General features: G+C 46.7%; 1 protein-coding gene and 1 non-coding gene across 2 annotated transcripts; both read left to right on the forward strand.

Annotated features, from left to right (window-relative positions):
- Positions 1-21: 21 nt before the first annotated feature.
- Positions 22-26,930, forward strand: NCAPD2 (non-SMC condensin I complex subunit D2). The gene is made up of 31 exons (XM_088520800.1): positions 22-148; positions 239-314; positions 417-475; positions 935-1,116; positions 4,990-5,129; positions 5,475-5,602; positions 5,687-5,810; positions 5,891-6,038; positions 6,636-6,833; positions 7,358-7,492; positions 7,933-8,017; positions 8,653-8,827; positions 9,088-9,209; positions 10,519-10,728; positions 12,219-12,393; positions 14,133-14,217; positions 14,373-14,506; positions 15,624-15,756; positions 17,322-17,406; positions 17,502-17,663; positions 17,909-18,126; positions 19,214-19,325; positions 19,643-19,766; positions 19,979-20,134; positions 20,346-20,523; positions 21,151-21,245; positions 23,673-23,753; positions 25,766-25,952; positions 26,148-26,274; positions 26,397-26,561; positions 26,806-26,930. Exons 1-31 carry the CDS (start codon positions 22-24, stop codon positions 26,886-26,888), a joined length of 4,209 nt encoding a protein of 1,402 aa, XP_088376926.1. The 3' UTR covers positions 26,889-26,930.
- On the forward strand, positions 539-858 carry LOC148595430 (small nucleolar RNA U85). The gene has a single exon (XR_015913158.1). It is a non-coding gene; the product is annotated as a small nucleolar RNA U85 (small nucleolar RNA).
- Positions 26,931-27,315: the final 385 nt, after the last annotated feature.

Genomic DNA, 27,315 nt, shown 5'->3' on the forward strand with positions numbered 1-27,315 from the left:
GCGGTTTCCATGTCGTCCACCATGTCGTCCCCGTCGTGGGAGTTCCATCTGCCGCTAGCCCCTGGCGACCTGCTGCACAGTGGCGGGCCCAGCCGCTATGCTGTGCAGGAAGTGCTGTCCGCCCAGGAGCTGGCGGCGCCGCTCGCAGGTAAAGGGGGAACCGCCTCCCCCTCGGTCCCGACCTGGCCCGCTTAACGGCCTTGACCACGCGTCCCCCCTCTCTCTCTTCTCCCCGCAGCCTTCCGGGCCGCGGTCCAGGCGCGCGGCGCGCTGGCCGTGCTGCAACACTTCGACACTCTCTACAGCCTGCTGCAGTGAGTAGGGGCGACCCCGCAGGGGGACGCGCCCAGGGGAGGCTGCGCCGCTCCCTCGCGGTGTCCGCCCGGTGCCTTTAGCGCTCTGTGTTTGCTGTGCAGCCACTTCCGAGCTGTGGGTGCCACTCTCAAGGAGGATGCCCTGGAGCTGATGGTGCAAGGTGGGTACCCGCCGCTGAGGGATGAAGCAGCAGGGGTAATAGAGAAGTTGTTCTCCTTCAGCAGCTCAATGATGATATAAAGGCTAATGTGACTCACGGGTGGGGTTGCACGCTCAGCCCATTCCAGCAATACGGGTCTGTAATCTTGGTGGACAATGCAGAGCTGTGCGTGTTCGCTGTAAGGGCAGGCCAACATCAAATCCCCTTCCCCATGTCCCAGGGCGATGCGTCGCTGGGATGCTTCGGCTCTGAGCGAGTGCTTCTGAACCGACGGGGGGCGGTGGGAATAGGACAGGCAAGCGTCTCCATGGTTTGGGTTGCAGGGTTCAGCCCGTGTTACAGCTGGTGAGATGTGAGCACAAATCTTTGGTAATCTGATAACTGCTCTAACCCTGATAAAGGAGGCTGACTGAGGGGCCTGGCCAGGTGTGCTCATGATTTTTTTCCAAATTTCTCAAGCGGTCTCTCGTCATTCCAACGACCTTCCTGCCATCGTGGGTGATCGTGGCCTGAGTCATGCGGATCGTGCTGCTCACCTCAATGCCCTCAAGATGAACTGCTATTTGCTGACTGGTCTGGTGGAGGCCTTTGAAATGGCAACCTGCAAGAGTGATTTGGTGGAGGTGGATCCTGGTGGAAAGGTAGGTGAGGGGACTGAGGAAAAAAAACAAGTTGGAACTGGATGTAATCTTGTTGGACTCCAGAGAGGTGTGCTGCTTGCCAGGGGCCTGAATAAAGGATGTTACAGAAAGGCTCCCAAGGCTTGTCCCTGGGAGCCCCTGGTATTGTTTCACATGGGCACAAATGATACCATGGGGAAACTGAGGGTTATCAAGTGAGACTTCAGAGCCCTAGGGATGGACGTCAAAGGTATGGGAGCCCAGGTAGTGTCCTCCTCTGCCCTACCAACGAGGGGAATGGATTCAGGGAGAAGAAGGTGGATACGGTGGATTAACACCTGGCTGTGCCACTGGTCTTGGCAACAGGGTTTTGGCTCTTATGACCATAGGACTCTGTTTTATGATCACCAGCTAGTGGGGAATAATGGGAACCATCTCAGCAAGAGGGGCACACGTCTCTTTGCCAAAAGGGTGGCCAACCTGGTTAGGAGGGCTTTAAGCTAGACGAGAGGGGGGAAGGGGAGTGTCACACAGACAAGGCAATCAGTACCACGCAGCCAAAGTCAGATGGCATCCAGCGGGAGCATGGTAGTGGGGAAGTGAGAACAGGATATGATTATAGAGGGTCCTCTTTCACACCTCCTGGGAAACCTGCAGGCTCAATTACTTCCCTGAAATGCCTGTACAGCAATGCGCAAAGGATGGGGAATAAACAGGGCAAACTGGAGATCTGTGTGTGGTCCCAGCATCATGATCTCATTGCAATCACAGAGACGTGGTGGGATAGCTCACATGACTGGAGCGCTGCCATGGAAGGCTATGTGCTCTTTAGAAAGGATAGGCTGGAAAGGCAAGGTGGTGGAGCTGCTCTTCATGTGAGAAAGGAACTGGAATGCATGGAGCTCAACCTGGGGGTGGGTGATGAGCGAGTTGAGAGCTTGTGGGTAAGGGTTAAAGGGCAGGCTAATGTGGGAGACACTGTGGTGAGTGTCTCCTACAGGCCACCTGACCAGGATGAGGAAGTTGATGAGGTCTTCTATAGTCAGCTGGATGTTGCCTCACGATCAGAGGCCCTGGTTCTCATGGGGGACTTCAACTACCCTGACATCAACTGGAAGGACAACACAGCCAGGCACAAACAGTCCTGGAGCTTCCTGCAGTGTGTTGATGATAACTTTTTGACACAGGTTGTGGAGGAGCCGACGAGGAGAGGCGGGCTACTGGACCTCGTGCTATCAAATAGGGAGGGACTTGTAGGAGATGTGAAGGTGGGGAGTAGCCTCGGCTGCAGTGACCATGAGTTGGTGGAGTTCAGGATCCAACGAGGAGGTGGCAGGGCTGTTAAGTAGCCTTGCAACGATGGACTTCAGGAGGGCCAACTTTAGCCTCTTCAGAGACCTCCTCGGAAGAATCCCACGGGCTAGTGCTCTAGAAGGAAGGGGGGCCCAAGAGAGCTGGTTAGTTTTCAAGCGGCACTTCCTCCACACCCAGCAACAGTGCACCCCATGTGTAAGAAGTCAGGCAGAGGGGGCAGGAGGCCTGTATCGATGAGCAAGGAGCTTATGGCATTGCTCGAGCAGAAGAAGGCAGTATACAGAGTGTGGAAAAAAGGACAGGCCCCTGGGAGAAATACAGGAACGTAGTCAGGGAATGCAGAGATGCGACAAGGAAAGCTAAGGCATGTTTGGAATGCAATCTGGCAAGGGATCTTAAAAATAACAAGAAAAACTTCTTCAAATATATTAACAGCTAAAGGAAGATCAGGGAAAACGTGGGTCCGCTGGTGAATGAGGTGGGTACCCTGGTTATAAATAACACAGAAAAAGCAGTGTTGCTGAATGCCTTCTTTGCTTTGGTGTTTACCCAGGGCAGCCCTTTAGAGTCCCAGGCCCTAGGGACAAGAGAAGAAGCCTGGAGAGAGGAAGACTTGCTCTGGGTGGAGGAAGATTGTGTTAGAGAGCACTTAGGTAAACTTGATACCCACAAATCCATGGGCCCTGATGGGATGCACCCAAGAGTGCTGCATGAGCTGGTGGATTTATTGCTAAGCTGCTCTCCATCATCTTTGAAAGATCCTGGAGAACAGGGGAGGTGCCAGAGGACTGGAAGAAAGCCAGTGTCACGCCAGGCTTCAAAAAAGGGAAGAAGCAGGACCCAGGAACTACAGGCCAGTGAGCCTCACCTCCATCCCCAGAGAAGGGATGGAACGGCTCATACTGGCCGTTGTCTCCAGGTGTGTGGAGGACAAGAAGGTGCTCAAGAGTAGTCAGCATGGATTCATGAAGGGGAAATCATGCTTGACTAACCTGATAGCCTTCTATGATGGAATGACCAGCTGGATAGATGAGGGGAGAGTGGTGGATGTCGTCTATCTCGACTTCACTAAGGCTTTTGACACTGTCCCTCACAACATCCTCCTGGGAAAGGAGTGTGGGATAGATGAGTGCACAGTGAGGTGGATTAGGAATTGGCTCGATGGTGGAGCTCAGAGGGTGGTGATCAGCGATTCAGAGTCTAGTTGGAGGCCTGTAGCTAGCAGTGTTCCCCAGGGGTCAGTCCTCAGTCCAGTCCTGTTCAATTTATTCATCAATGACCTGGATGAAGGCACAGAGTGCTCTCTCAGCAAGTTTGCTGATGATACAAAACTGGGAGGAGTAGCTGATACCCCAGAGGGCTGCACTGCACTGCCATCCAGAGGGACCTGGGCAGGCTGAATAACTGGGTGTTGAAAAAACCTCATGAAATTCAACAAGGGCAAGTGCAAGGTCCTGCACCTGAGCAGAAATAACCCCAGATACCAGTACAGGCTGGGGACCAACCTTCTGGAGAGCAGCTCTTCAGAGACCTGGTGTCATGGTGGACGACAAGTTGACCATGAGGCAGCAGCGTGTGCCCTCGTGGCCAAGAAGGCCAATGGGATCCTGGGGTGCAGGATTAAGAAGAGCGTCTCCAGCAGGTCGAGGGAGGTGATCCTGCCCCTCTACTCAACCCTGGTGAGGCCACATCTGGAGTATTGTGTCCAGTTCTGGGCTCCCCAGTACAAGAGGGATGTGGAGCTGCTGGAGAGAGTCCAGTGCAGGGCCACAAAGATGATCCAGATCCTGGAACATCTGCCCTATGAGGAGAGACTGAGGGAGCTGCGCCTGTTTAGCCTGGAGAAGAGAAGGCTGAGAGGGGATCTAATCAGTGTCTATAAGTACCTCAAAGGAGGAGGATGGTGCTGGCCTCTTTTCAGTGGTGGCCACTGACCGAACTAGAAGAAACAGCCAGAAACTGAAGCATCAAAAGTTCCACAGGAACATAAGGAAAAATTTCTTAACAGTGAGGGTGACAGAGCACTGGAACAGGTTGCCAAGAGAGATTGTGGAGTCTCCTTCTCTGGAGATCTTCAGAACTTGCTTGGACGCAGTCCTGTGCCACGTGCTCTAGGTGTCCCTGCATGTGCAGAGGGATTGGATTAGATGATTTCTAGAGGTCCCTTCCAACCTTAAGCATTCTATGATTCTATGACTCTGCGGTTCTGCAAGAACTGATGCATTGCTGGGATTACTCAAGCATGATACAGGCAAGGATGGTGCATACCGTGGAACACTTGTGTTTGTGGAAAGCAACCAAAGGGACAACAGACTTTAAAATATTAACAGGGACTCAAATACCCAGACCTTTGTTTGCTCTTCAGTGACTGGCTGTCTGGTCCTTAATGTGACAGTATTTTCTCAAGGGCTCTGGTCTGTGGTCAAATATGATAGCAATCGGCGACTTTCATTTGAAATGAGCCTGTAGGTTTCTTATACATACCTGTATGCCTCTCGGGGCTCTAGAGTTTGACAGTCAATTTTATGCTTAAGGGAGGGAGAATGGTGAAGGTGTTTTACCTCCTAATTTCCTTCTCAGAACAAGAAGAACCATGCTAAGGCCTCTGGATTCTCCTGGGAAGAGGAAAGAGAGCCAGTCATACGACTGCTCATGCAGCTGCTGCAGCTTGATCTCCGTCGACTTTGGAATAATTTGGTGGTGGAAGAAGAATTTGTCAGGTTAGAGGAGTGCTGGGAAGTGACATGGTGGAGTGGGTGTAAAGGTGGGTTGGGTGATAGTGGGTTTGTGGGAGATGGCATTAAACCTGCCTGTGGGCTAGTCTTACAGCTCTCTGGCAGATGCAAATCTTCGGGAGATTGAAGAAAGAGGCTTAGGGCAAAAGCAAGCAAGTTTAGGAACTGCTTTCCTCATATAGGTCTAAAATTAAGATGTTAATTGTTCAGTTTCTCAGGGATGCTGGAGAATGCCTCTGGTTTGAGATGATCTTTTAGCTAGGGCAATTTGCTAGAATGGCATGGGTGTGATGGCGAGGATGTTGACTAACTTTCTACTGTGGTTTTTAGCTTAATGACTGGAAGCTGCTACCGTATCCTGGAGAATCCAAGTATTGGTCTCCAGAAGCACCGAGCCACACGGGAGGCAGTGACACATCTGCTTGCTGCAGCTTTGGTTCACTATGATCACATGTTCAGTGAGTTGCTGCTCTTCCCCTTTCTTCATGAAGTAATACCCAGTTATTTTCTCTGACCTCTTTCACCATTTTCACATGTGAAAGGTGCCACTCTGAAGATCACACAGATGCTGCAGCACTTTGAACATGTGGCTCCAGTGTTTGCTCAGGCTGTGAGCCTCTGGGCTACAGAGTATGGCTTGAAAAGCCTGGTGGGCGAACTGCTGAGGTGAGGAAAGTGCCCCATGGTTTGTACTTCCCCCCTAGCAGCTTTGGGCAGCCTTTTCCTTGCTCAATCTCTCTGTGCAGGGAAATTGGACAGAAATGTCCACAGGATCTGGCCCGTGATGCTTCTGGAATCAAGGGTTATGCTGTCTTTATAACCGAACTGGCTGAACAAATTCCAGCTGTGGTGGTGTCCCACATGAGTGTTCTGCTACATCACTTGGATGGGGAGGTACGTTTTACCTGTCCAGAGAAGCTGAATGGTTGAAGTAGTGCTATCCAGTTTTTCTGTCAGAAAATAGAACTTTTTTTCACCGAGATGAAGAAGGCAGCTCATTGGTTCTTCCCTTATCAAAAAATACAAGCAAGCAGAAACCATGACATCAACACTTGGGCACTCATTTGCATGTACTAGATAAAACTGGATGCTGCTCCCTTGTCTGAGATCCCAGGTGTTGTCTCTTACTCTTCAATACAAATGAGCTTACTGGTTCTGATTGTGTTATTTGTATTAAAATGTCCTTAAAAACTGTAAGTGTCTCTGATATCAGTCCTTGGATGTAGGTGGACAGCAGGGCAGGATATTGTTCCCTCTCTACCTGGTAAGCACCGTGTTTGCCCAAGATAAATAGTTTCTCCATTACAGCATTTCATTTGAAACTTAGGGCTGGAACCTGAGACTTAAAAGGCCCAAGCTCTGGGCCATTCTTGCCCTTTGCGTATCAAATCATGTCTCTTTTATTATTATTATTATTATTATTATTATTATTATTATTATTATTATTATTATTATTTTCTGTTCCTTATTTACCAAGTCCTCTTCTGGCAGAATTACACGATGAGGAATGCCATTCTAGCAGCTGTGGCAGAAGCCCTGCTGAAGGTGCTGAACGGTGACAATCTGGAGGAATCTGCCCGTGGTACTCGGGACCAGTTCCTAGACATACTGCAGGCTCATGTCTGCGACACCAGTGGCTTTGTGCGCAGCCGGGTACTGCAGCTCTTTACTCGAATTGTTCAGTGCAAGGTAAGTCCATGCTGGGGAGGTGATGCTGCTTCACTTTTCTGCTTTTTAAGGAAACTTCTGTTACCCTCTTCAGTGGCAATACCAAGAAAGGTGTTTTCTGTTTGCATTTTGTATAGTGTCCAACATTCTTTTTTTCCCAAGAGTCTGAAGATCCCTAGGGCTGAGGGAAGGAGGGACAGAAAGTCCCTCCTGCTGCTTCTTATTACCTGGAGAGAATAGAAGGAAGTCACAGTACACGTACTCTTTCTGGATGTTTTTAAGGGAAACCATTTCCCAGCTGGAAATGTGTAAGACTTGGCTAGGCAGAGCCCTGTAACCTAATCTAAGGTCTTGTTTTCAAGAAAGATTGGACCAGAAGATCTTCAGAGGTCCCTTCAAATGTAGACTTTATAAGTTCCGTGATCTATACTTTTCAGTACATATTGGCAAAGTAGAATAGTGTGTGCATTTATTAATACATATGCAGTAAAATAAGTTGTATTTTGTTTGCATACCTAGGCCTTTGTGTTCTCATTGTGCACTAGGCCCTGCCTTTGACTCGATTCCAGGACGTGGTATCTCTGGCTGTTGGACGTCTCGAAGACAAATCTGTGGTGGTGGTTAAAAATGCCATCCAGCTGTTGGCTGCCTTTTTGTCCAATAATCCCTTCTCCTGCAAGGTAATTGTCATTAGTGTGCTAGATATGCTAGGTGTGGGTTCAAAGGCTTCTTGGAAGGCCAACATAATCTTCGACTTTCCAGGTGGGAGCCTTCTAGTTTCCCCAGCTTCAGGTATTGCAGTGCCTGGCTCTTCAGTCTTTTGGTGTAATTGACACCTCTGTTGGTCTTTAGCAGCCTATCATCTTTGTTGTTAAGAAAACATTGGTTTGATGTGAATCAGATGTGGGCTTTCTCTCCATAGGATCAGGATTAGGCATTAGCAAATGCAGTATCAAGCTACAACTCATTGAACAGCTCAACCTTCTCCTAAGCTTCTGAACCTTAAACTGACAATTTACAGCAGTTCCCCTTCTGGGATGGTGGCTGAAGTCTGTTATTCCAATTCCAGAAAATAAAGGATAAAGTAACATATTTCTTCTTCTATTCTTGATAACGGCAGTTGAGCTCTACTGACTTGGTCGAACCACTCAAGAAAGAGGTGCAGAAACTGCAAGAAATGAGGAAGAAGCACAGAGCCACAACTGGTAATTCCCCTTTTTCCTGTTTCCCTTTCCCAGGGTGTTCCTTGTGCTCTGGATAGCTGCAGTCCCTCTGGCCTCATTCTTCAGTGTCTTGCATTTGTTCTCTGTCTCGGGTGGATTTTTGCCTCAGACCTTACTCACGTGAGACAGTGAGGCCTGACCACTGGGAGTGAACTCAAAACATTTTTTTTTAATGCACTGAAGTAATGAAAGAAGCATAAGAATGGCCGTACATAGGTCAACCATTCATTTGGCTTAAATATCCTATTTTCAGGGTAAGAACTGAAAGTATTTATGAACATTCTCTTATATTTCTGTTGTCATCAATTCAAGGACTGTTTGAGCCAGAAGTTGGGTCAAATAGTAATTTGCCATTGATAGATTTGGATCTTCTGCTGTCTACAAAGCTATTAAGAAGAACATTATGGTTCTCTTTGCTGTCGTTTCTCCCTTCAGTGCTTTCCTTTCTGTAGCAAAGAGTTCTGGTCTGTCCTTACTCTAGCATAGTTGGGGTCAGCAATGGAATAGTGCCAGCACATGGGATCCGGGGGGAAAAAGTGCAGGACTCTTATATTCAAGAAGAGTTTCTCCCCTCCTTAGATGTCATCTGAGTCTCTGAATTCCTCATTTCTTCATAGCTGCAACAGTCACCCCAGAGGAAGAGTGGGAAGCAATGCTGCCAGAGATTAGGGCTGCTGTGCAGGAACTCCTTCAACCACTGCAGGGAGAGGAAGAAGAGGTACTGGAAGTTGAGGCAACTGCAGAGGAAACATCAGAGCGAATTGCTTGCCTACTGAGGAAGCTAAATTACAAGTAAGGAGTCTCTGCAGATTGAGAAAGGGTTTGCCTAAGGTGATACGTCAGCCTCTTCTTCTGTGTGCATGGAAGACTTGAGCTTCTGGGTAAGGGAAAGGTTTCAAGTTGCCTCAGTCTTTTCCTGCAAAGTAATCCATGAGTGCTCAACGTAAGGTGCTTTACTACTTCCCCATGTGTTCAGGGCAAAGTGTGTTGGCTTCTGCTGTGTTCTCCCCTGTCTTGTTGCTGATGTCTTATTGTACAATGTCACTATCTAGGGATGCGGTTCGCCTTACGCAGAAGGCTCTGTGTCACTTCCACAGCCTGGAGCCCTTCAGTGACCCCAAAGGGGAAACCAAGGAGGCTACAATCTTGAATGTTCTGAAAAGGCTCCACACAGGTAGGTGCTCCAAACTAGTCCATCTCTTGTCTAAGTCTAAGCTGACACAAAAACTAGAGCAGAAAACATCCAGAATGCTGTCACCACTGCCAGAAGCTGTCCTTTGGGGCTTAGTCTGCGTGTGCTTGACAACTTACAGGGCTATACCATCTCTGCATCGTTTGCTCTTATAATGACGTAGCCTTTTGGATGGATCACATTTAGTCCCATTTCTGGTTGGGAGTAGTCCAATTTTTCTATCAAAATCAAATTTATAATGCTTTAGCTCACATATCTGTTGAGGTGAGTGAAGTTGTGGTTATCCACTCGCATCTTCCTGTCCTGTCTGGATTTGTCCCTAGTTCTGTCTGAGCAGGTGGTAGCATATAGTACTTACCCCTAGTGGTCTTGGCAAGTGTCCAACACAAGTAATGTTCTCCTTCTCTGGAACTCAAGCTTCTGGACATGTTTTTAAATTCACATGCTTCATTTTCTGTGTCTGTTTTGGGATAGGGATTCTGACCTGCTCACCTTGAGCTCATTGCTATCACAACTCCATTGCCAGAATAATCTAATCTTAAATTTCGTCATTTTCCTTACACTAACGTAATTTTTGCTGGACAGAAGTAGTTTTCCCCTTCTTACTCTAACCTGATTTCCTTTCCTTATTCTGTCCTGATTTCCTTATCAATACGTATAAATGCCTGAGAAGAGAATGTAAAGAGGATGGGGCCAAACTATTCTGGGTGGTGGCCAGTGACAGGTCAAGGGGTAATGGGTACAAATTAAAACACAGGAAGTTTCATCTCCATATGAGGAAGAACTTCTTTCCTGTGGGGGTGACAGAGTCCTGGAACAGGCTGCCCAGGGAGGTTGTGGAGTCTCCTTCTCTGGACATCTTCAAAACCTGCCCGGATGCCACACTGAGCCACGTGCTCTAGGTGTCCCTGCTTGAGCAGAGGGGTTGGACTAGATGATCTCTAGAGGTCCCTTCCAACCTCAGCCATTCTGTGATAGGTGCTCATCACTGCTTTGTGGTTGCTATCAAGTTCAGATTAACCCCCTTACTCAAAATATCTACTAAAGTGCTGTGTTGGATCATGCCTTTCTCCAAATCTATTTTAGTTTTGTGTTTCTGTAGTGCATCACATTGTGGTAGTGGGACTTGCTCTGCAGTATGCTGCAATTCTAGCTTCGTTGCTAGGTGGGAGTCCCCTGGCTTTTGGAATATGCCAGAGTGAGGTAGACAGAAGAGTTAAAATGCTCTGCCTGTTTTTCTTATCCCTCCTACTCCCAAACCGGTTCACCTACAAGTGCTGTTGGTCTGCAGGTTTATGCCCAGGTGAGAACACTGAGGATACCCCACGTGGCAGCTGCAGTCCAGTGACCAAAGATGCTGCACTAGAAGAGCAGCCTCGAACAGATCTGGTAAAGCAGGAGATGTTGGTGCAGTATCTGCAAGATGCTTACAACTTCTCAGTGAAAATCACAGAAGCCCTGGGTCTGGTCAGCAAGATGATGTATGAAAATTCTGTCTCAGGTGAGTGAAGTGACTACAGTGCTCACTCTTCTGTGTTGAGAGTTTCCAAGCCTCTCCCCTGGGCTGTCAAGAAGATAGGTTTAGGTGTGATAGGGCTCCAGAGGAAGGAGAAGAGATTGAAGGGAATGCCAGCCCTTTAAGCAGGTGTCATAGTGGCTTTAGGGTGGTAAAATAGCAGCACTATCTAAAGAGTGAGTTGCAGAGGCATGAGAGTGCTATGCTTGGGCTGTGATTTAGTGGTTGTGCTTGACTTAGGACAGGGTTTCTCATATATATATTAAAAAAAAAAAAAAAAAAAAAAAACCTTCCTCATTTCCCTACCCATTAGCTCACATTGTTCTCAAGTGTGGGAGGGTTTGAGTGCTACAGCACCCTACTGCTCTCTAGAGCTTTGCGCAAATCCATCTGGGATTTCGCTGGTGTCACCTTGCTCCTATTTTACCCTTAGGAAGTGTGTCAGCTTTTCCTTCAAGTCTTGGGTGTTGTTGGCTGTGTTGGCTGGTAGCAGCACAAGTATCAGCGCCTGGGTTCAGTCTCTTTATGAGCCAGCTGATGTTCAAAGCTGGGAGGTGCCCCTCACCTTGGCACTTCAACCCCTGTATTTTTGTTTGTTTTTAACGGTTAGACAATTTTTACTAGCTTTCCATTTTCCTCTTGTCTCACCCTAGAGAAGATAAGTTGGATGTCTGGATTTCCAGAGATTTTTGGCAAAGATTCCCATTTTGTTTGCACCAAATAAACCACATGTAATAGTGTCAAAAGTTTGTCATCTGGGCTAAGGCCAGCCAGCCTGGTCCTTCTCTGGCAATTGTGTGCTGCTGTGGGTGGGGGTCTTGAGAGATGGATGTGCTCAGCAAGTTGCTCAAAGATGTAACTTTTTTAATTTGAGTTGCAAGGATTTGGTTTTATTTTTCTTTTAAAAATGTGTTCCTTCCCTCTTGATTGAGGGAAGGGGAAGCATACCAGTATATCTGAATATAGGTACTCGTCCCATAGGCCCACAGCCTCTTTATTCAGATATCTTGCCCATATGGTATAAGCCTATTAGAGGTCTATAAACAGGTTGTTGCATAAGCCCTCTGGTAATTATTGTGGCTCTCTTGCAAATCATCTCCTGCATTGGACAGTTAGTTCTTCCTGTCAGAGCATTGGGCTGGGACTTACATTCAGCTGCTTTTATCTGCTGCGAGCGTGAGATCTTCTGCAGCTGCTGTTTTCCAGAATAAAATTTTGTCCTTTCTCAAATGTAGCCTCTGTGCTCTTTTCCTAGATATATTGTGTTATATCAATCTCTAACACTGTTAGCCAGGGCATCTAGATCTCTGTACGAGTGCCCCAATTCTGCCTCTAGCCTTTGCAGACACTCACTGTGACCTTAGATGCTTTCAGAGCTAGCTGTGAGAGCTGTATGCCTATGAATTTGTTTTAGTGTCCCCTTTAGTGAGGAGAAGGAAGGAACTGTGTTAATGTAACTCTTGTTCTCTCTGCAGTGGTGCAGGAAGCCATTGAGTTCTTTGTGACGGTCTCCCAGTTCAGCATGCCCCAGGCAGTGCTCGGAGTCCGCAGGATGCTTCCCCTCGTGTGGTCCAAGGAGGCTGGCATTAAGGAGGCTGTGCTGAACGCCTACCGGCGGCTCTACCTCAGCCCAAGTGGGGATTCGGAGAGGTAGGGGCTCCTAATGAGGATTCCCTTTTTCTTATTTTGGGCTGCGTTTGTTCCTTTGGGGAGTTTTTGGGAATGGGGTATAGACAGGAAGTAGGTCAAAGCTGCTACACTTCGCTCCCAGCTGAAACGTGTGCTTTGCATCAGCTGGCAAAGAGGCTTTCTCTTAGGGCTGTTACTAGCACTTGTGCAGTTTCAGATGTTCTTGTGCATCCAGATATGCTAATGTTCCTGTGGAACATGCTACTGAGCTCCTACTCTTGCTTTGTCATAGGGTTTGTGTGTAACAAATTTAATACAACAGAACTTGGTGTGAGAGCTTACAGAAAGGGAAGCTGATAACTTTTTGAAGGAAATCGGTTTCAGTCACTTGGACTAATTTTCTCTTGAATTTCACCTGCCCCTAGTTTCACACAAAGCACCAGACCAAGAATCAGGATGTGTGTGCCGAGATGATCTGGGTAGGGTTGCTGCGTGCAACTGTTGAATGTTTGTCATGTCAGCTGGATTCTTGATTGATAGCAAGGAGCTGATTTTTGGATATATGTTTCAAACTCAAGCAATCAGCGTTGCTGTGGTGTGGCCTCTTGTATCTGAATCTTTCTTAACTTGCGCTCCGTGGGCAAAGTTGTTGCTCATTGTCTGTTTTCTTGTTCTGAGTATTTTTATGGCTATAGTCTCTGCTGGGATGAGCAGAAGAGGAATGGTGTACAGTGTGCTGTGAACTTAAGAGTCATGCTTCTTTTACCAGAGCTTGGGCTTGCTGCTGACAAGTATTAGGTGCTGTTTTTAATCTGAGTGCTGGCATTCTGCTTCTGAGATGAACAACATATTCCTCAATGTTTACCAGTTTTCCTGCTATCACTTGTGTCCTTGGCTTTCAGTAGGTACTCTTCCTCACTCTATTCAGGAACTTTTTTCGAGCAGTCAGGGAGGGGGGTGCTTTCACATACATGTTTCCATTCATAATTCCTTCCAATGAACGTTGATATTTCACAAATCTCTGAGAACGTTATTGGGGTCTTGTTGCTCATCCTTATTGTGTGTTTTGGTGGCAGGAAATGGGTGCCACTTGCATACTTATCTCTTGCCACTGGGGAGGATCTGCACCTCAGGGACATACCTTTTCTTCTCTCCACCACTTGCCACGTGCATACCCTGTTAGCTGCACGTTCACTGACATAAATAAGTGTGATTCCCAGTGAGATGCATTATACCATGTCCTTACACATCACCTGGGCCATAAGAAGCATCCTATGCTTCTTGATTCCTCTTGATAATATTTACTGGAGAGAGCTTTCCTGCAGTTTGAGCTCTGGCTTTATTCATTCATGATTGGATAGTCTTTCTTTATGCTTTGATGAGAAGAGTATTTTGATGTGTGGCTACGGAAGCTGGAAGTGGCTGGTGAGTGCCTCCTTCTGGGCCTCTGTGTGGAGCCCCGGGAGGAGCAGCAAGCACAGCAGTAGTGTGTGGGGCAGTGGACTTCTGAGCCCATTTGTGCTGATTTGAACTTGATCTGGGTGGCTTGTGGAGAATTCTCATTAGTGGTGGGGATGATTTTTCTTATTCTCAAGAATCAAGTCTGCTGTCACAAAGAAGTCCTCAGCTCTCTAAATGGGAAAGTAATCATGACACTTGCATTTTCTCTCTCTCTTCCCCCCTGCCTCCATCCCCTCCATCCCCTCTCTTTCTTTCTTCCTTTTCTCTCCTGCTGTCTCCTGCACCCCTCTGCCCCACAGGGCAAGGGCCCAGAGCCTGGTGCGGTCTCTCTCCCTCATCGTGGTGGATGCCTCGCTAGGAACCATACAGTGCTTAGAGGAAATAGTGAGTACTCTTCTCCCCTGGGTTTAGTTTGTATTTGTGATCTTAGATCTCTGTTGGATTTAAAATGGTACCCATTGCAGTTAAATGTATGTGTTGGTTTGGCTTATGAAGTTCATCTGCCTCTCCCTACTTGTTTCGTGTAATTTCTTTCTCAGATCTCGGAGTTTGTGCAGAAAGATGAAATAAAACCTGCCGTGATCCAGCTCCTTTGGGAGCAGTTCACTGAAAAGTCTCCATGCTCATTGCTGGAACGACATGCTGCCATGATACTGCTGGGAATGATGGCACGGTGAGCGCAGGGCCCACTCCCACCCCGTGAGTGGTGAGAGGGACTTGCTTTTTGGCAAGAACTCTGGATGCTGCGTCAGCTGACCCTTGGTTTTGCAGCCTCAGAAACAGTAATCAGATTTTGAGATAATGAAAGCTGGAGTTGACACTGGTGCAGGGGGTTCCACCAGCATGATATAAGTAAGATGATGTTACTTACTTTGTGAGGTTTTTCTTTGCTCAGTTTCCTAGCCCAGCAGCCCTTGAGTGTGTAACTCAGCTGCCAAGTACTTTGTGCTCTTCCTGCTGTAGTCTGCTCTCAGTCAAAACTAGACCTGCGTTATGACGATCTTGAAGTTCTTGGTCCTAGAGGGGGAGCCATTTCTAGGTGTCGCAGCCCGCTCCAGAACTTGAGTATTAGGTATATTCTTTTCAAGGTATTTCCTGTCCTAGGTACTTTCAGCAGAATTGTACACATAACTACAGAATTAACTTGCTTCCCTGCAATAATGGGATTTAAACAAAACAGTAGATTTTTAGCAGTATCGCATGAGTTCCTGAGTTAAGAACATGTATGTCCTGTGGTGGGGAAAGAGCATTGCCCTTTTCCTGAATCCGCTATGTGGAGTGACACATAGCTGTTTGTCCCATATATGTCTATTATGGATTTTTCAGGTTCTCTGTCTAAATGAATTAAATCGTGTTCTCACCCTCTTCACTCAATTAACTGTACAAGGGGGGAACAGTCTGTTTTCTTGCCTTTCTGTCCTCCCATACACATGCAGTGGGGAATGAAGTGTTAGATTTCACCAGTCCTGAGCTGCTGGACTCTTTTATATTTTCAAAGGTTTTTCTTTGCCCTACCTTTTTAAGTTTTGATCCTTTCTGATAAGGAAGAGGAGTTAAAAATCTTTTTTTTCTGTATAAAGAGTCTTTTTTTTTTTAAAAAAAAAAAAGGCAGAATACAGATTATACTGGTTTCTGTGGAAATATAGCTATATTTCAAGTCATTTGTTTCCTTTTCCTCCTCATACCCAAACTTTTCCCCAAGGCACAAAGAGTATCTCTTGACTGTACAGGTTTACTGTAAACTTTCAGCAGCAACTCTCATACTAGCCCCCATCCTCTCCATTTCACAGAGGGAAGCCAGAGATCATAGGTAGCAACCTGGATGTCTTAGTGACTGTAGGCTTCTCTGAGAAGGTATGTGAAGACCACCGTCTGGCTCAGGAAGTGTGCAGTGCCATCTCCAAACTTGCCACCACCCCCAAGGTAAGGCCCTTAGCGTGTCCTTGAGGTCAGAATAACCATTTTCTGGAAATGAAAAAAGAGGAAGAAAAATTTATACTGAGAAGGGAGTGATGTGATAAATGTAACATTAAAAAAATAGAATTTTGAAAGAAAGTGGGCTAAAGACATTCAGCAGCCGAGTCTGGAAAGCTTACCGCAAAACATGCACTAAAAATATTTGTGTTAGCAAGAAGGCAGAATTCAAATCAGAATTTTTCAGTGCACAAGAAAAAACTCTTTTGCTTCCAGTTACCTTCCTCAGATGTGCAGTTCTAAACTGGTTTGTCTCTCCTCAACTATGCAGACATTTTTTCCTGCTGATGTTTTTTGTATGGTGGTGCAATTCTTTTGCCCTCCTTGATAATTGATGTTAGGGAGCTGCTAGCTGTACAGGTTAATGTAAAACATTAAAAGCTTTCAAACCTACTTGTTTTGGGTGGTAGTCTGTCAGATGATTTATTGGTTTGGGAAGCAAATAAGGTTTTTTGTTTGTTTGTGTTTTTTTTCTTTTTTTTAATGCATTTGTAAAATTCTATTTGGCTGTTTTTGACTTGAGCACTTGGGACACTTGATTTGAGAGTTCCTCTAGCATAAAGCATTCCTGCTTCATACAGGACAGCTGTTCTGTTTTTGTCTCATCCACTGGGGCCATTGCTGTAGAACCTTCATGAAATATCATGAAGTAGAGCATTCTTAAGAGCTCTAAAAGTGCATTACAGCCATTTTCACATCATTTATTCCTGCTGTGGAAGGAAGGAAGGATTATTCCAGAACTGTTGCACAACTCTACAGTTAAGGTACTATGTGAGAAGGAATTGAAGTAGAGAAACTTGAAGGATTGTGGCAGCTTTCCCCTGACCTGACATCTTTCCAAAAGTTCAGAGGGGAAGTTAGGCTTGTAGTGAATTGAGAAATTTTGTCTTGAGCTTCTGAAAGCCATTAATTTCTCAAGCAGGCTCAGAGCCTCAAGCAGTTTGTTTCAGGAGAGTGTACCTTGCAGTAGTGCCCAAGATATCCCAGGACAGCTGTAGCTGACTGACCACTTGGCTTAGTAAGTCTCTGGGTTGTCTTTTCCCAATCTATATTGTAGAGGAAGTGATACAAAGCATTTGTTTTGGTCCAAATGTGAGGTTTTAAACAAAACCTCATGGTTCTGGGGTAACCCCAAGCAAGGGCATCTTGTTGCTTTACAGAAAACATTGGATATCTCTGAAGGTGCTGTGTTTTCCTTTATTATCATCCCGTGTGGAGAATGAGGGAATAAAACACCATACGATTTCAAAGGAGTCGATTTGAAGGGAAGTAGTGGAACTCTTCAGGTTGGCTTGGGAACATCCTTTTGGCCAAGCTTTAAATCTGCCTGATAACTACTAGTGTCCTCAGAAGTGACCGCAGTGTCCCTGCTGAGTAGTTTGTTCCTGGGCAGGCTGGATGTGCCTCCTGTGAGCCCCCCGGGGTTCTGGCTAGCGGTGTGCACAGAGGCAGGTTGAATGCTGGGGAAGGCCTGGGTGCCTGTGTGCAAAGGGTAACTCGTCTTCCCTCTGCAGCCAGCGCTGGGGAAGAACAAGGCTCCTTTTCGGCTGCCCCAGACCCACGAGCTCTTTGGCAGCCTGAGCAAGGCTGTGAGTCAAGGTGAGCTTGAGTCGGTGGCAGGGCGAAGGAAGGGGGTGTGAGGCAGGCTCTGCTCTGCTGGGGTATGTGATACATGACCCCTCTTACCTCATCAGGCTTTGCCCAGCCAAGTGGTCACTGGATCCCTTTCGTGGAGGCAGCAATTACAATTATCTACCAGCTAGCGGAAGGGGCAGAGGAGATCTGTGCTCGCATCCTGCAGGAGTGCAGTCAGCAAGCTCTGGAGAAGCTGCAGGATGCTGATGGGCTGACAGCAGGTGAGGAAAAAGCTGCTGTAGGAAGTCTGCACCCATGGCTTCTTGTTCTCTGGTCAGATAGCCAGGAATAATGGTGGGAGGATGCAGAGCTGAGCTCATGCATATTCTCATCCTCCCACATCAACAGCTTCATCAAAAGTGGTATGTGGAGGATGGGGATGGGATGCAGGATCAGTGAGATTTTGTGGTAACTGAGGGGGAGGAATCCAAATTGACACTGAACAGTAGTAATTTTTCTCTGCCAGAGCCAGAGGCTTCTCCCAGCCGTGTCTCTGATGATGCCAGCAGCCTGCCTACCTTCCTGCTGATGCACTTGGTGTCCCTTGTGGGCCAGGTGGCAGTACAGCAGGTAACATATTTGGAAGTGTCTGTGAGCGCAGAGCTGCGCAGACGTCGCATCCTCAGGGAGGAGCAGAAGGCCAAGCAGCGCTCCAAAGGCAGCGCAAAGAAACAGAGACCCCAGGTGAGAACTGAGCTTTTTCCTATGGGCAGTTCTTTTCAGGTACTAGCTGTTCCCCAGCAAACTTGTGGGAGACACAGTCCTAAGGGGGTGTGACGTTTTGGGTAATGTGCGCTTTGGTGTGGAGCTGAACAGGATTGACAGAGCTGAGGTCTTTTTGACCGACCCTGTTCAATAAAACTCTCCATCTGCCCTTGGGCATTGAACAGGGAGAGTACTAGAAATGAAAGGTCATGTCCTGGCCATGTTTATCTTCCTGCTCTCAGTAATTATGTTTCTTCTCCCCACCACGTCCTTCCTCATCTTTGCAGTCTCTTGCCATAGCTGCTGGCTGTGCGGAGGGCCTTCTGGAACCTCAGTCTGCAGGGCTTGAGGGTCCTAACCTCTCTAGACCTTTTAAGGGACTGGGTATAATAGAAACACTCTGGTTAGGTCTGCCTCAGAATGATTTCCAGAATGTTTTGAGACTGATTTCTTGGGTGAGAGAGGAGGAAAATATCTTGTATCCTTATATTCATTCTTGGTCAGATGCTTACATTGCTGTATCCAGAAACACTGTTCTGTATTTCCTTGTTCACCCTGCTCATCAATCACTACCAGGTCTCACGTGGAAAGAGGTAACTATGAGATTTTTCTAGAAGCAGCAGCTGGATTTAAATTTGGTCCCTTATGCAAAACCCTTGTCACCTTTCTTCCCTTGTGTTGTGTGTGTGGTCTTTTGTGGGCTTTGTTTGTTTACTTGTTTTCCCTTGGTACAAGGTTTCCCATATTCTTGCTCACAAAATCACCAATTCAAAGGCTGCTTTGATTTTTCTTGCTTCTAGAATTTGAAAATGCATTGAGATATGTTGGACTCTGATTGTAGTGGTAAATTGATTGTCTGGTTCTGTTGTAGTACCTTAGGATTTTTTTTTTCCCCCCCACTCTTGTGTCCTGCAGCACATGAACTGACAAATCCCCTATCGCCCATTTTGACTTCGTTTAAACTTGGGGAAAATTGGCTTTTAAGACTCTCCATCTTTTTTGTTTAAAAAAAAAAATCCATAATGGCAACATAACCTGTTCCTTCAAAGTCTTCGTTTCTACACAGAGCACTGGAAATGAGACCACTATGGAGGAGGAACTGGGCCTCGTCGGAGCCTCAGCTGATGACACCGAGGCTGAGCTCATTCGCAGTATTTGCGAGACCGAGCTTCTAGATGGTAAGAGAGGCTGCCACCAAAGAACGTTTTCCCTGCTTGCTATGTGTGAAGGAGCAAATATGGTGCAAATAACAGCTCCAGAAGATTGTTCCCTTCAGAAGGGAGCTGTAGTTTTTTTTCTTCAGTGTCAACTTTGGTGTAGACTATCCATTTCACTGTTCTGCCTCTGGTGGTGACCTTTTGGTGTCAAAAGTGAGCTATCCAGTATGTGTAGTTCACAAAAGTTCTAGGAGCTCTGGGAAAGACAAAATAGTCTTTAAAAAAGGACATCTGAACTATGCTCAGATGTATCTATTCTTTTCCTCCTCTCTGTCCAGACAAATATCTGATCTCCGCCTTTATTCCACTGGTGCTCAAGATCTGCAACAACCCTGGGCTCTACAGTGATCCAGCACTCTCAGCTGCTGCAGCCCTGTCCCTAGGCAAAGTCTGCATGATCAGGTAATGTGCAGCCATCACAGCACTCTATTCCAGCTCCTCTGGTAACTAGAGCACAAACAAATGTTGCAGCTCCTTCGCTGTGGAGAGAATAAACACAAAAGAGCGCTCTTAGTTTTTGTTTTACCATGGCAAATCCTCTCATTATTCTGAGTGTGGGTTTTTTTGCTTGTTTGTTTTGGCCTTTTCTTCTTTTCTCCACCCTGTCCCATCAGCTCTGAGTTCTGTGACTCCCACTTGCGCTTGCTGTTCACCATGATGGAGAAGTCCACTCTGCCTGGAGTCAGATCCAACCTCATGATTGCGGCAGGAGACCTGGCCATCCGCTTCCCCAATCTGGTAGAGCCTTGGACACCACACCTCTATGCCAGGTAATGCTGTGCTTTTTGCAGCAGGTGAGGTCTTGGGAGCCCTGTGGATGGGTGACACTGGGTCTCTGGAAGGTCAGTGTGATCCAGAGCCCAAATTTGAAAACCACAGTGCAGGGAGACAGTGGGCCTGGGCTGTGGAGCAGGTCGTTGCGGGTACGGGTAGTTGAGAGGCGCTCAGTTGCTGACTGTGGTAACTATGTGTTTCTGTCAGGTTGAGGGACCCCTGCCAAAATGTGAGACAGACAGCTGGACTGGTGATGACTCACCTCATCCTTAAAGACATGGTGAAGGTGAAGGGGCAAGTGAGTGAAATGGCAGCTCTGCTCGTGGACCCAGAAGAGACAATCGTGGGACTGGCTCAGAACTTTTTCAGTGAACTCTCCAACAAGGCAAGTGGACATTTGGGGACCTCAGTGCACAAGAGCAGAGGGACTGACGGAGGTTGGTTGATGAGGCAAGCCAGGCGTGTTGAGGAAGTGTGTTAGTAGCTGGAGCAGCTGTCAGTCCCTCCTCTGTATTGCCTAAATGGGGGCAAATACAGGAAATCTTGCAAAATTGGTTTTATTTTAACCCTGATGCTGTTGAAAGTGACCTCATCCATTCACATCAAAAGGCAGGCTCCAAATCTGCACTTCATACCTTTGTTTGGTCTGTGCATCTAGTACAGGTTCTAGACAGTTTTCTGCACTTTGCCTTTAAGCCTTGCAGCTGTTTTCCCCAATGTAAGATATCGCCTCTGAGAGCTTTCAAAGTTGTTCTTGGCTGTGTGACATAAACCTAAATCTGAGGCAGTTAGTGTTCTAGCAGACCAGAACAATAGCAAGTGTCACCCCTTCGCTTCACCCAGCAGTCTCGGATGGGTTTGGCTGGCCGGGTATGGCTCGTTTCAAGAAGCTGATGGATTCAGTCAGTAGCTCTGGGGTGGAGAGAAGGAATTTTAGGCGAACAGTTTCTCTGGCTTGACTCTGAGTCAGAGAAAATCCAGTATCTCAGGCAGAGCCTTGTGTCCTGCGCAGGACAATGCCATCTACAATCTGCTTCCGGACATCATCAGTCGTCTCTCGGATCCCGAGTGCGGGGTGGATGAGGAATCCTTCCACACTATTATGAGGTATTTCAGAGCAAGTCGGGTTTGTCCAACACTCTGTTTATGCAAAGGGGATGTCAGATTGGGGTGACAGGAACCGCAGCGACATATGCAGATGCTTCTCAATTTTTCTCCTTGATCATTTTCACAGTCTGTGTCTAAAATGGAGCAATCATTACTAAAGTCACAGTTGGGGGTGAGGAGAGACTCCATAAAGAGATTTTCTATCAACGATTTCAAAAAGATTTTCCCTCTAGAAAAGGAAAACCCTGTTGGTTTTAACATGTGGAACATAAATATGCAACATTAGGAAAAGAACACAGCAGTCTTTAAGGGCTTCTGCTCTCTTTGTCATTTTGATGACCTAACAAATTTTTGTAGTAGTATTAAATAAGCTGTAGTAGAAGAAGAGCAGAAAGTAGAGGTAAATTGATTTTATCTTATTTTTTTAAAGAAGCTTTGTAGTGTAGAGAACTATTACATTATATGTCTGAGGGCATCTGACCTTATAGGGTGTACAAGAAGTGCATACTGAGGTCTGCATAATTTTTCTTAAGACTTAACCTGGCTTGTATGGAACCTCTTCTGTGGGTGAATTACAGACATTTTCCACTTACCTCTTATTACTAGTTGCGTGGGTTTTCTTTCCTGAGTTGCCTGAATCCCCATGGATGCAGAGTACACTAAAACCTCTAGGGATTTTTCTCCTGGAGTCTTTCCACCCGTGAGACTACCAAGCGTTTAGGAAGAGGTGGAATTTTGGAAGCGCAGGAATTTCAAGGCACACAGAGGGGTTATTAGTGAGGGTGAAATTGAGACCAAAAATAATTTATGGCTCCAAGAGTATACAAATGTTTTGCTTTAGTCCTCAGTAAGAAGCATGATGTGAAATAGCAGGGAAGGCAACATATGGCTACTGGCAGTACATGGGTAAGGGGAAGTTAGCATCTGAAGTGGAAACATATCTTCACAGTCAAACCTTGAGAAGAAGACATAAACAAAAAGAGAGTACACAGCTTTCATTTTATTTATTTTAAAGCTTTGTTTTTAATATTCTCAAACTGGAGGTATTATCAGAGACATCACCACAAAGAGATGTTACATTGCATTGAAGGATGAGTCATTGTGGTCAAGGCAGCTATAAATTGACTTAACTGACCTCCAACAATATACAGACAGAGAACTGGAGGTACATGGCAAATAAGAGAAAAAGCTGTAATGATTTAAAGAAGGCAGGTATTAGTCTGCAGCTAATTAATTCTACAGAAGAGAGAAGCGGTAGATCTGATCATCTCTTAGCACACTGTGTCTTATGCTTTAGACGAGAAAGAAGGAAAAAATAGTTGAAAGTGATGTAATTTCCCATATAACATGATTCAAAATGCTTGTAGCATGGAAGGGACAGGGTTTAACTTGTAAACTGTGGTAAATAAAAGCACAGACCAGGGAGGCAACAGTGGCTTATGCTCCAGGGATACTTGTCAGACTGGAGAATAAGGAGGCATAAGAAGCAGAGAGGTAGTGAAAGCTACTGACAAATAAAAAGCAGGGAGCATCGTTGCTAAAGGGAAGGACTAACCTGTGGAGCATGTGAGGGTTACAGTAATAAACTGAAAATGAACAGAAAAAAGGATAGGTGTTTTAAAGTTATTGTTCAACCCCTGCTATAAAGCTACAGCTAAAAGTTAGATGAATTCTTTTCTCTCTCTCTTTTTTTTTTTTTTTTTAAACAGCCATCTGTGTACTTGGAGTTTACATATAGGAAAGTGTTGGTGGTGCTGGTGAGCTGTGTGTTATCTGGAGCTGCGTCAGAGTTCTGGTCACTTGGTTAAAGAAAGATGAATTGAAACTGGAGTAAATGCAGAGGAGGGTTTTTGAGGATAGGGTCTCCATTCTGTATCAACACAGCAGCAACACCGTAATAATTAATGTAAATAAAAATAATGAAAACGGAACACTTATAAGAACAGAAGAGCAGTGTGTGGACTGCTTGCCCACAGCTGGCTGCCCGCAGGTGTCGCACACTCCTGAAGCGGACGGAGTGGAGGGGAAGGTGCCGCTGCCACCCTCACTGCCGTCCTGCCTTGTGCCCGCGCGCACACAGCAAGGGGCTCTGCTTTAGCTGCACCCTCTAGACACATTTCTAGGCAGGTGCTCTTATGCAAATAAGCTGTTAAAATTTATGTTATGCCATAGGGGCCATCTCCCAGCGGGGAGCTTGGTTATTATTAGAAATATATGTAAGACTTGGCTCTGGAGAAGCTACTTGCAGGTGTACTCAGAGCCCTCTGTGTGCCTCGTATTTGGAGGACCACCTACCTGTTCACTGGGTGGTAGGATCATGCAACCATGCTATGGGGGTTGGGTTTGTGTGTGTGTGTACATATATATATATATATGTGTGTGTGTGTATGTGTGTGTGTGTATATATATATATATTTTACTTTGCAGACATTTATTCTCCTATATCACAAAAGACAAACAGACAGAGAGTTTGGTGGAGAAACTTTGTCAGCGATTTCGAACTGCCAGGTGGGTTTTGATCCTAGTTTCTTTGACACAAGTCATTTGTTTCTCAAGAATTGTTAGAATAAACTGACTTCTATACAGTGGTGATGAACAGGCTCCCTGCATACTTTGCATGTGGCAAGGTGACAAATATAGAGGTTTTTTATTATATTTTTTTCCCTCCTTCCTAAAAATGCCTAAATAAATATACAAAACTTGAACAGCTCCTGCTGTGTTACAGTGATTGGCCCCTCTCCTTCCCCACCTTTCTTAGAGGAAGGGCTTTTGTTACAGTTTAGAGCTGCCTTACAGCTATGCAAGGGATTAGATCGACTCCAATGTTTCGGTCCATTCTCTAGGCCATTCCCTTGCATTTAGCCAGCGGAATGTGCTCAGCGGAGGTGGGGTTTCCCCAACAGCCACCCCAGGGGTCCCGTGGGAAGTGATCTTGGCTGCTAGCTCAGAGGCCAGTCCCTGCTCGGCGGTGGCTCTGTGCTGGAACCTCCTTGCTCATCGGAGCGCCTGTGTGCTGAGCCTCGTGCCCTTACTGGCTCTGCAAGATGGGCCTGCCTCGTGCTCTTGTGCTCAGGACCCCCATCCCTGGCTCTGGGACAGTGCTTTGCTTCCCGGATTTTTATTGTTAAAGCTGGGAAAGCAGGCGGTTGTGGGGGTGGGGGGTCAACTTTGCTGTTGCAGCCTTTTTTTTTTTTTAAAGGAAGATAATAGAAGCTTATCTGTCTCTCTGTCATGTATTTTCACTATCTTCACTTGGCCTTCTACTGTGTCTGGCGCTCTCTGCCTGCACCCATTCCTGTGGTTTCCCTTCAGTGTTGCTGTGACTGCCCTTGAGGCTGAAGCTGTCTCTGCTTATTGTGGCCACTTGTACACAGTAGCTGGGCACGTGACCTCCTCAGTTGCCCTAGGGAGCAGAATATTCCCCAGAATTGTAATATGTGGTTTTGTTTCTTGAGCTGGAGTGGAGAGTGAAACCTCCCCCCAGAACTGTGTCCTGGGGACATTGCTGAGCTCTTGAGGCTGCCCTTGTGCAGAGCTGTCTGCATGAGAGCCGTGCAGAGCCTCTGCTGAGGTGGCCTAGTGGTTCTGTGCTGCAGAGACCATCAGGTGGATGGGCAGATGTCATGCAGGAGCAAGCACTCATTCTAGGCTGCAACAGCGACTTCCAGGAACAGATTTTTCAGCTATTTTTCCCCCTTTGACGTTTCTGGAGTTCCAGACATAGTTTACATGCCAGATGTCATTCAGATTACATGTGGGAGCAAGGCCTGGGGGCTGCAGCTTTGTTCTCCACCCACCTGGTTTTGGACAGTGTATTCTCAAAGAGCGCATGGAAGACAGATTCTGGCCCTTTGCTTTGCACATCTTAATAGCAGGGGCTTTGGCCTAGTTTTTCTTCTCATTCTGTCACTGTGAACTATATTAAATGTTAGCTGAGACTTTTCCTACTGTTAATGGTAACTTCCACTGAAATTTGAAACTAGTCTTCACTTTGATAGAGCACTCTGTTAATTTCTCATTTTGTGTCTTAATGAAAATGGCCAACTTTTGTGCCTCTCACTGGCCAGGAGAGAGGGTACTTCAAATACAGTTTTGACCAGAAAGTACCTCTAACACGCAAAATTAAGTAGCTGGCTTTGTTTGTTGGTGTTCTTTGGTTGAAATAGGGCCATTGAGGAAGAGCCGTCACCTGGCTGAGTATATTAACCCTCCTAGCTAACAATAACTTCTGACACTATAAACAAGCGACTGTGCTCACAAGCAGGAGTGACGGATTTTTGTCTGACAGGGGCTATTAGGCACAATTAAATCACTGGATCTGCACATTACTATGTTCCTTGATAAGCAGTTAATATGGAATGGCCCTCAGAACTGCAACAAGTGGGACTAAAGTATTCCCCATGGGTGCTTTTCCCCTGCAAAACACAACATTTAGCTTGCTTTGCTACAGGTCAGTTATTGTAAGTGTGACATGCTTATCCTTTGGTACTTTCGCATCTGATTCAATCTGTCTTCCCCAGAACTGAGCGTCAATACCGGGATTTGTCTCACTGTCTTACTCTACTTCCTCTCACGGAACGGGGCCTGCACAAGCTGCAGGACAACTTTGACTGCTTCGCAGACAAGCTCCAAGACCCAGCTGTCTACAGCTGCTTCCAAGCTGTACTCCTTCGGTTCCGCAGAGCAGTCAGCAAGACTGAGTCTAAGGTAAGAACGGGGGAAGGTGTCCAGGCCAGGAGAGCCACAACTGCTTTCACACCCAAGGATTGGAAAGCCTTGCAATTTTCCACATTAAGTGGCTGCTCCCAGCCCTCAACAAAGTATCAGGAATTCTGATGGCTGTGCTGTGGATGTAATATTTTGCTCCCTCTTCTCAACGTTTCTGTGGTACATCTCCCTCAGGCTCTGGCTGAAGAGCTGGAACAGAAGCTGCAAGCTTGCCACAGCCGAGGTCTGGGTTCAGCAGAGCTGTGCCAGGAAGGCAGTGAAACCCGTGTGCCTGAGCTGGCCAAGTGGAGGCCCACGGGAGGTACGTTCCTCTTGGAGAGCTGCCCCCTTCCTCCCAGCCCTGCAGTCCCGGGGGGGTAGCCAGGGCTTTTCCCTCACCCTTGTAGCTGGAATGTTTGCTGCCTTTCCCTTCCTCCTTTGCAGGCTCACAGCACCAGTCCTTGAGCACAGCCAACAGGAATGCGGATGAATCTTTTGTCACACCACCGCCTCGTGCACCCCGAAGCTGTCAGCGTACCCAAAAGCGACGCCCGCCCAAAAAGCCCATCATCGTCTTCTCCAGCGACGAGGAGAACAGCTTTGAGGACGGTAAGGCATCGTGAATGTGCCTGCAAGGGGAAGGGGGGAGAGGGAGACGAAGCCTGGTCTTGGCCCCCAAGGATTCCCGTGGGCAGAGGCCGCAGGGTCATGCACATCCTCTGTTGCTTCCTGCGGGCTTTCCTGTGCCCCCATGATGGCTGGGCAGGAGCCTGCAGGCCTTAGAGCACGGCCTGCGCTGCCTGCAGATTCTGCTCATTAAAGGTGCTGGTTACTGACACATGTTTTATCTTAGAATTCTCAGCAGAATTAACAGAGGAAGAAACCCCCACAAAAACAACTCCCATCACCAGATCTTCAGCCCGCCGACTGCGTTGAGGGAACCATCTGCCACTTTCTTTAAAAATAAAAGTGATTTTATACAGTAGTCTTCTCTTAACTGCTTTGTAATCTTGCAGCACTCTACATCAGGACAAAATGGAAGTTTTACACCAGGCTTAAAGTATTCAAAAGCTGACTTTTGATATTTTTACAGAGAAAGGCAATAACTGACATGGCTGCCACTTTCACTGCTTTTACCCTGGAAGGGAGTTGCAGGTGCAAGAAAACTGCCCTGATTGGAAAGTTTCCTTAGGGGAAAGTTGATGAGTGGGGAGGGTGGCAGTTGTTTGCTTACGAACAACCAAACTAAACCGAGTACAAAATACTCACTTGATTAGGAGTAGTTCAATTTTGTATAGGGCTGTAAGTCCATCATTTAGCTTCTGTAATGAAAGACCAAAAATGTGTTTGATCCCTGTTGGGC

Source organism: Tinamus guttatus, unplaced genomic scaffold (genome assembly GCF_059628265.1).
Source record: "Tinamus guttatus ecotype Peru unplaced genomic scaffold, ASM5962826v1 Tinamus_guttatus_pri_ptg000098l, whole genome shotgun sequence".
Classification (NCBI taxonomy): domain Eukaryota; kingdom Metazoa; phylum Chordata; class Aves; order Tinamiformes; family Tinamidae; genus Tinamus; species Tinamus guttatus.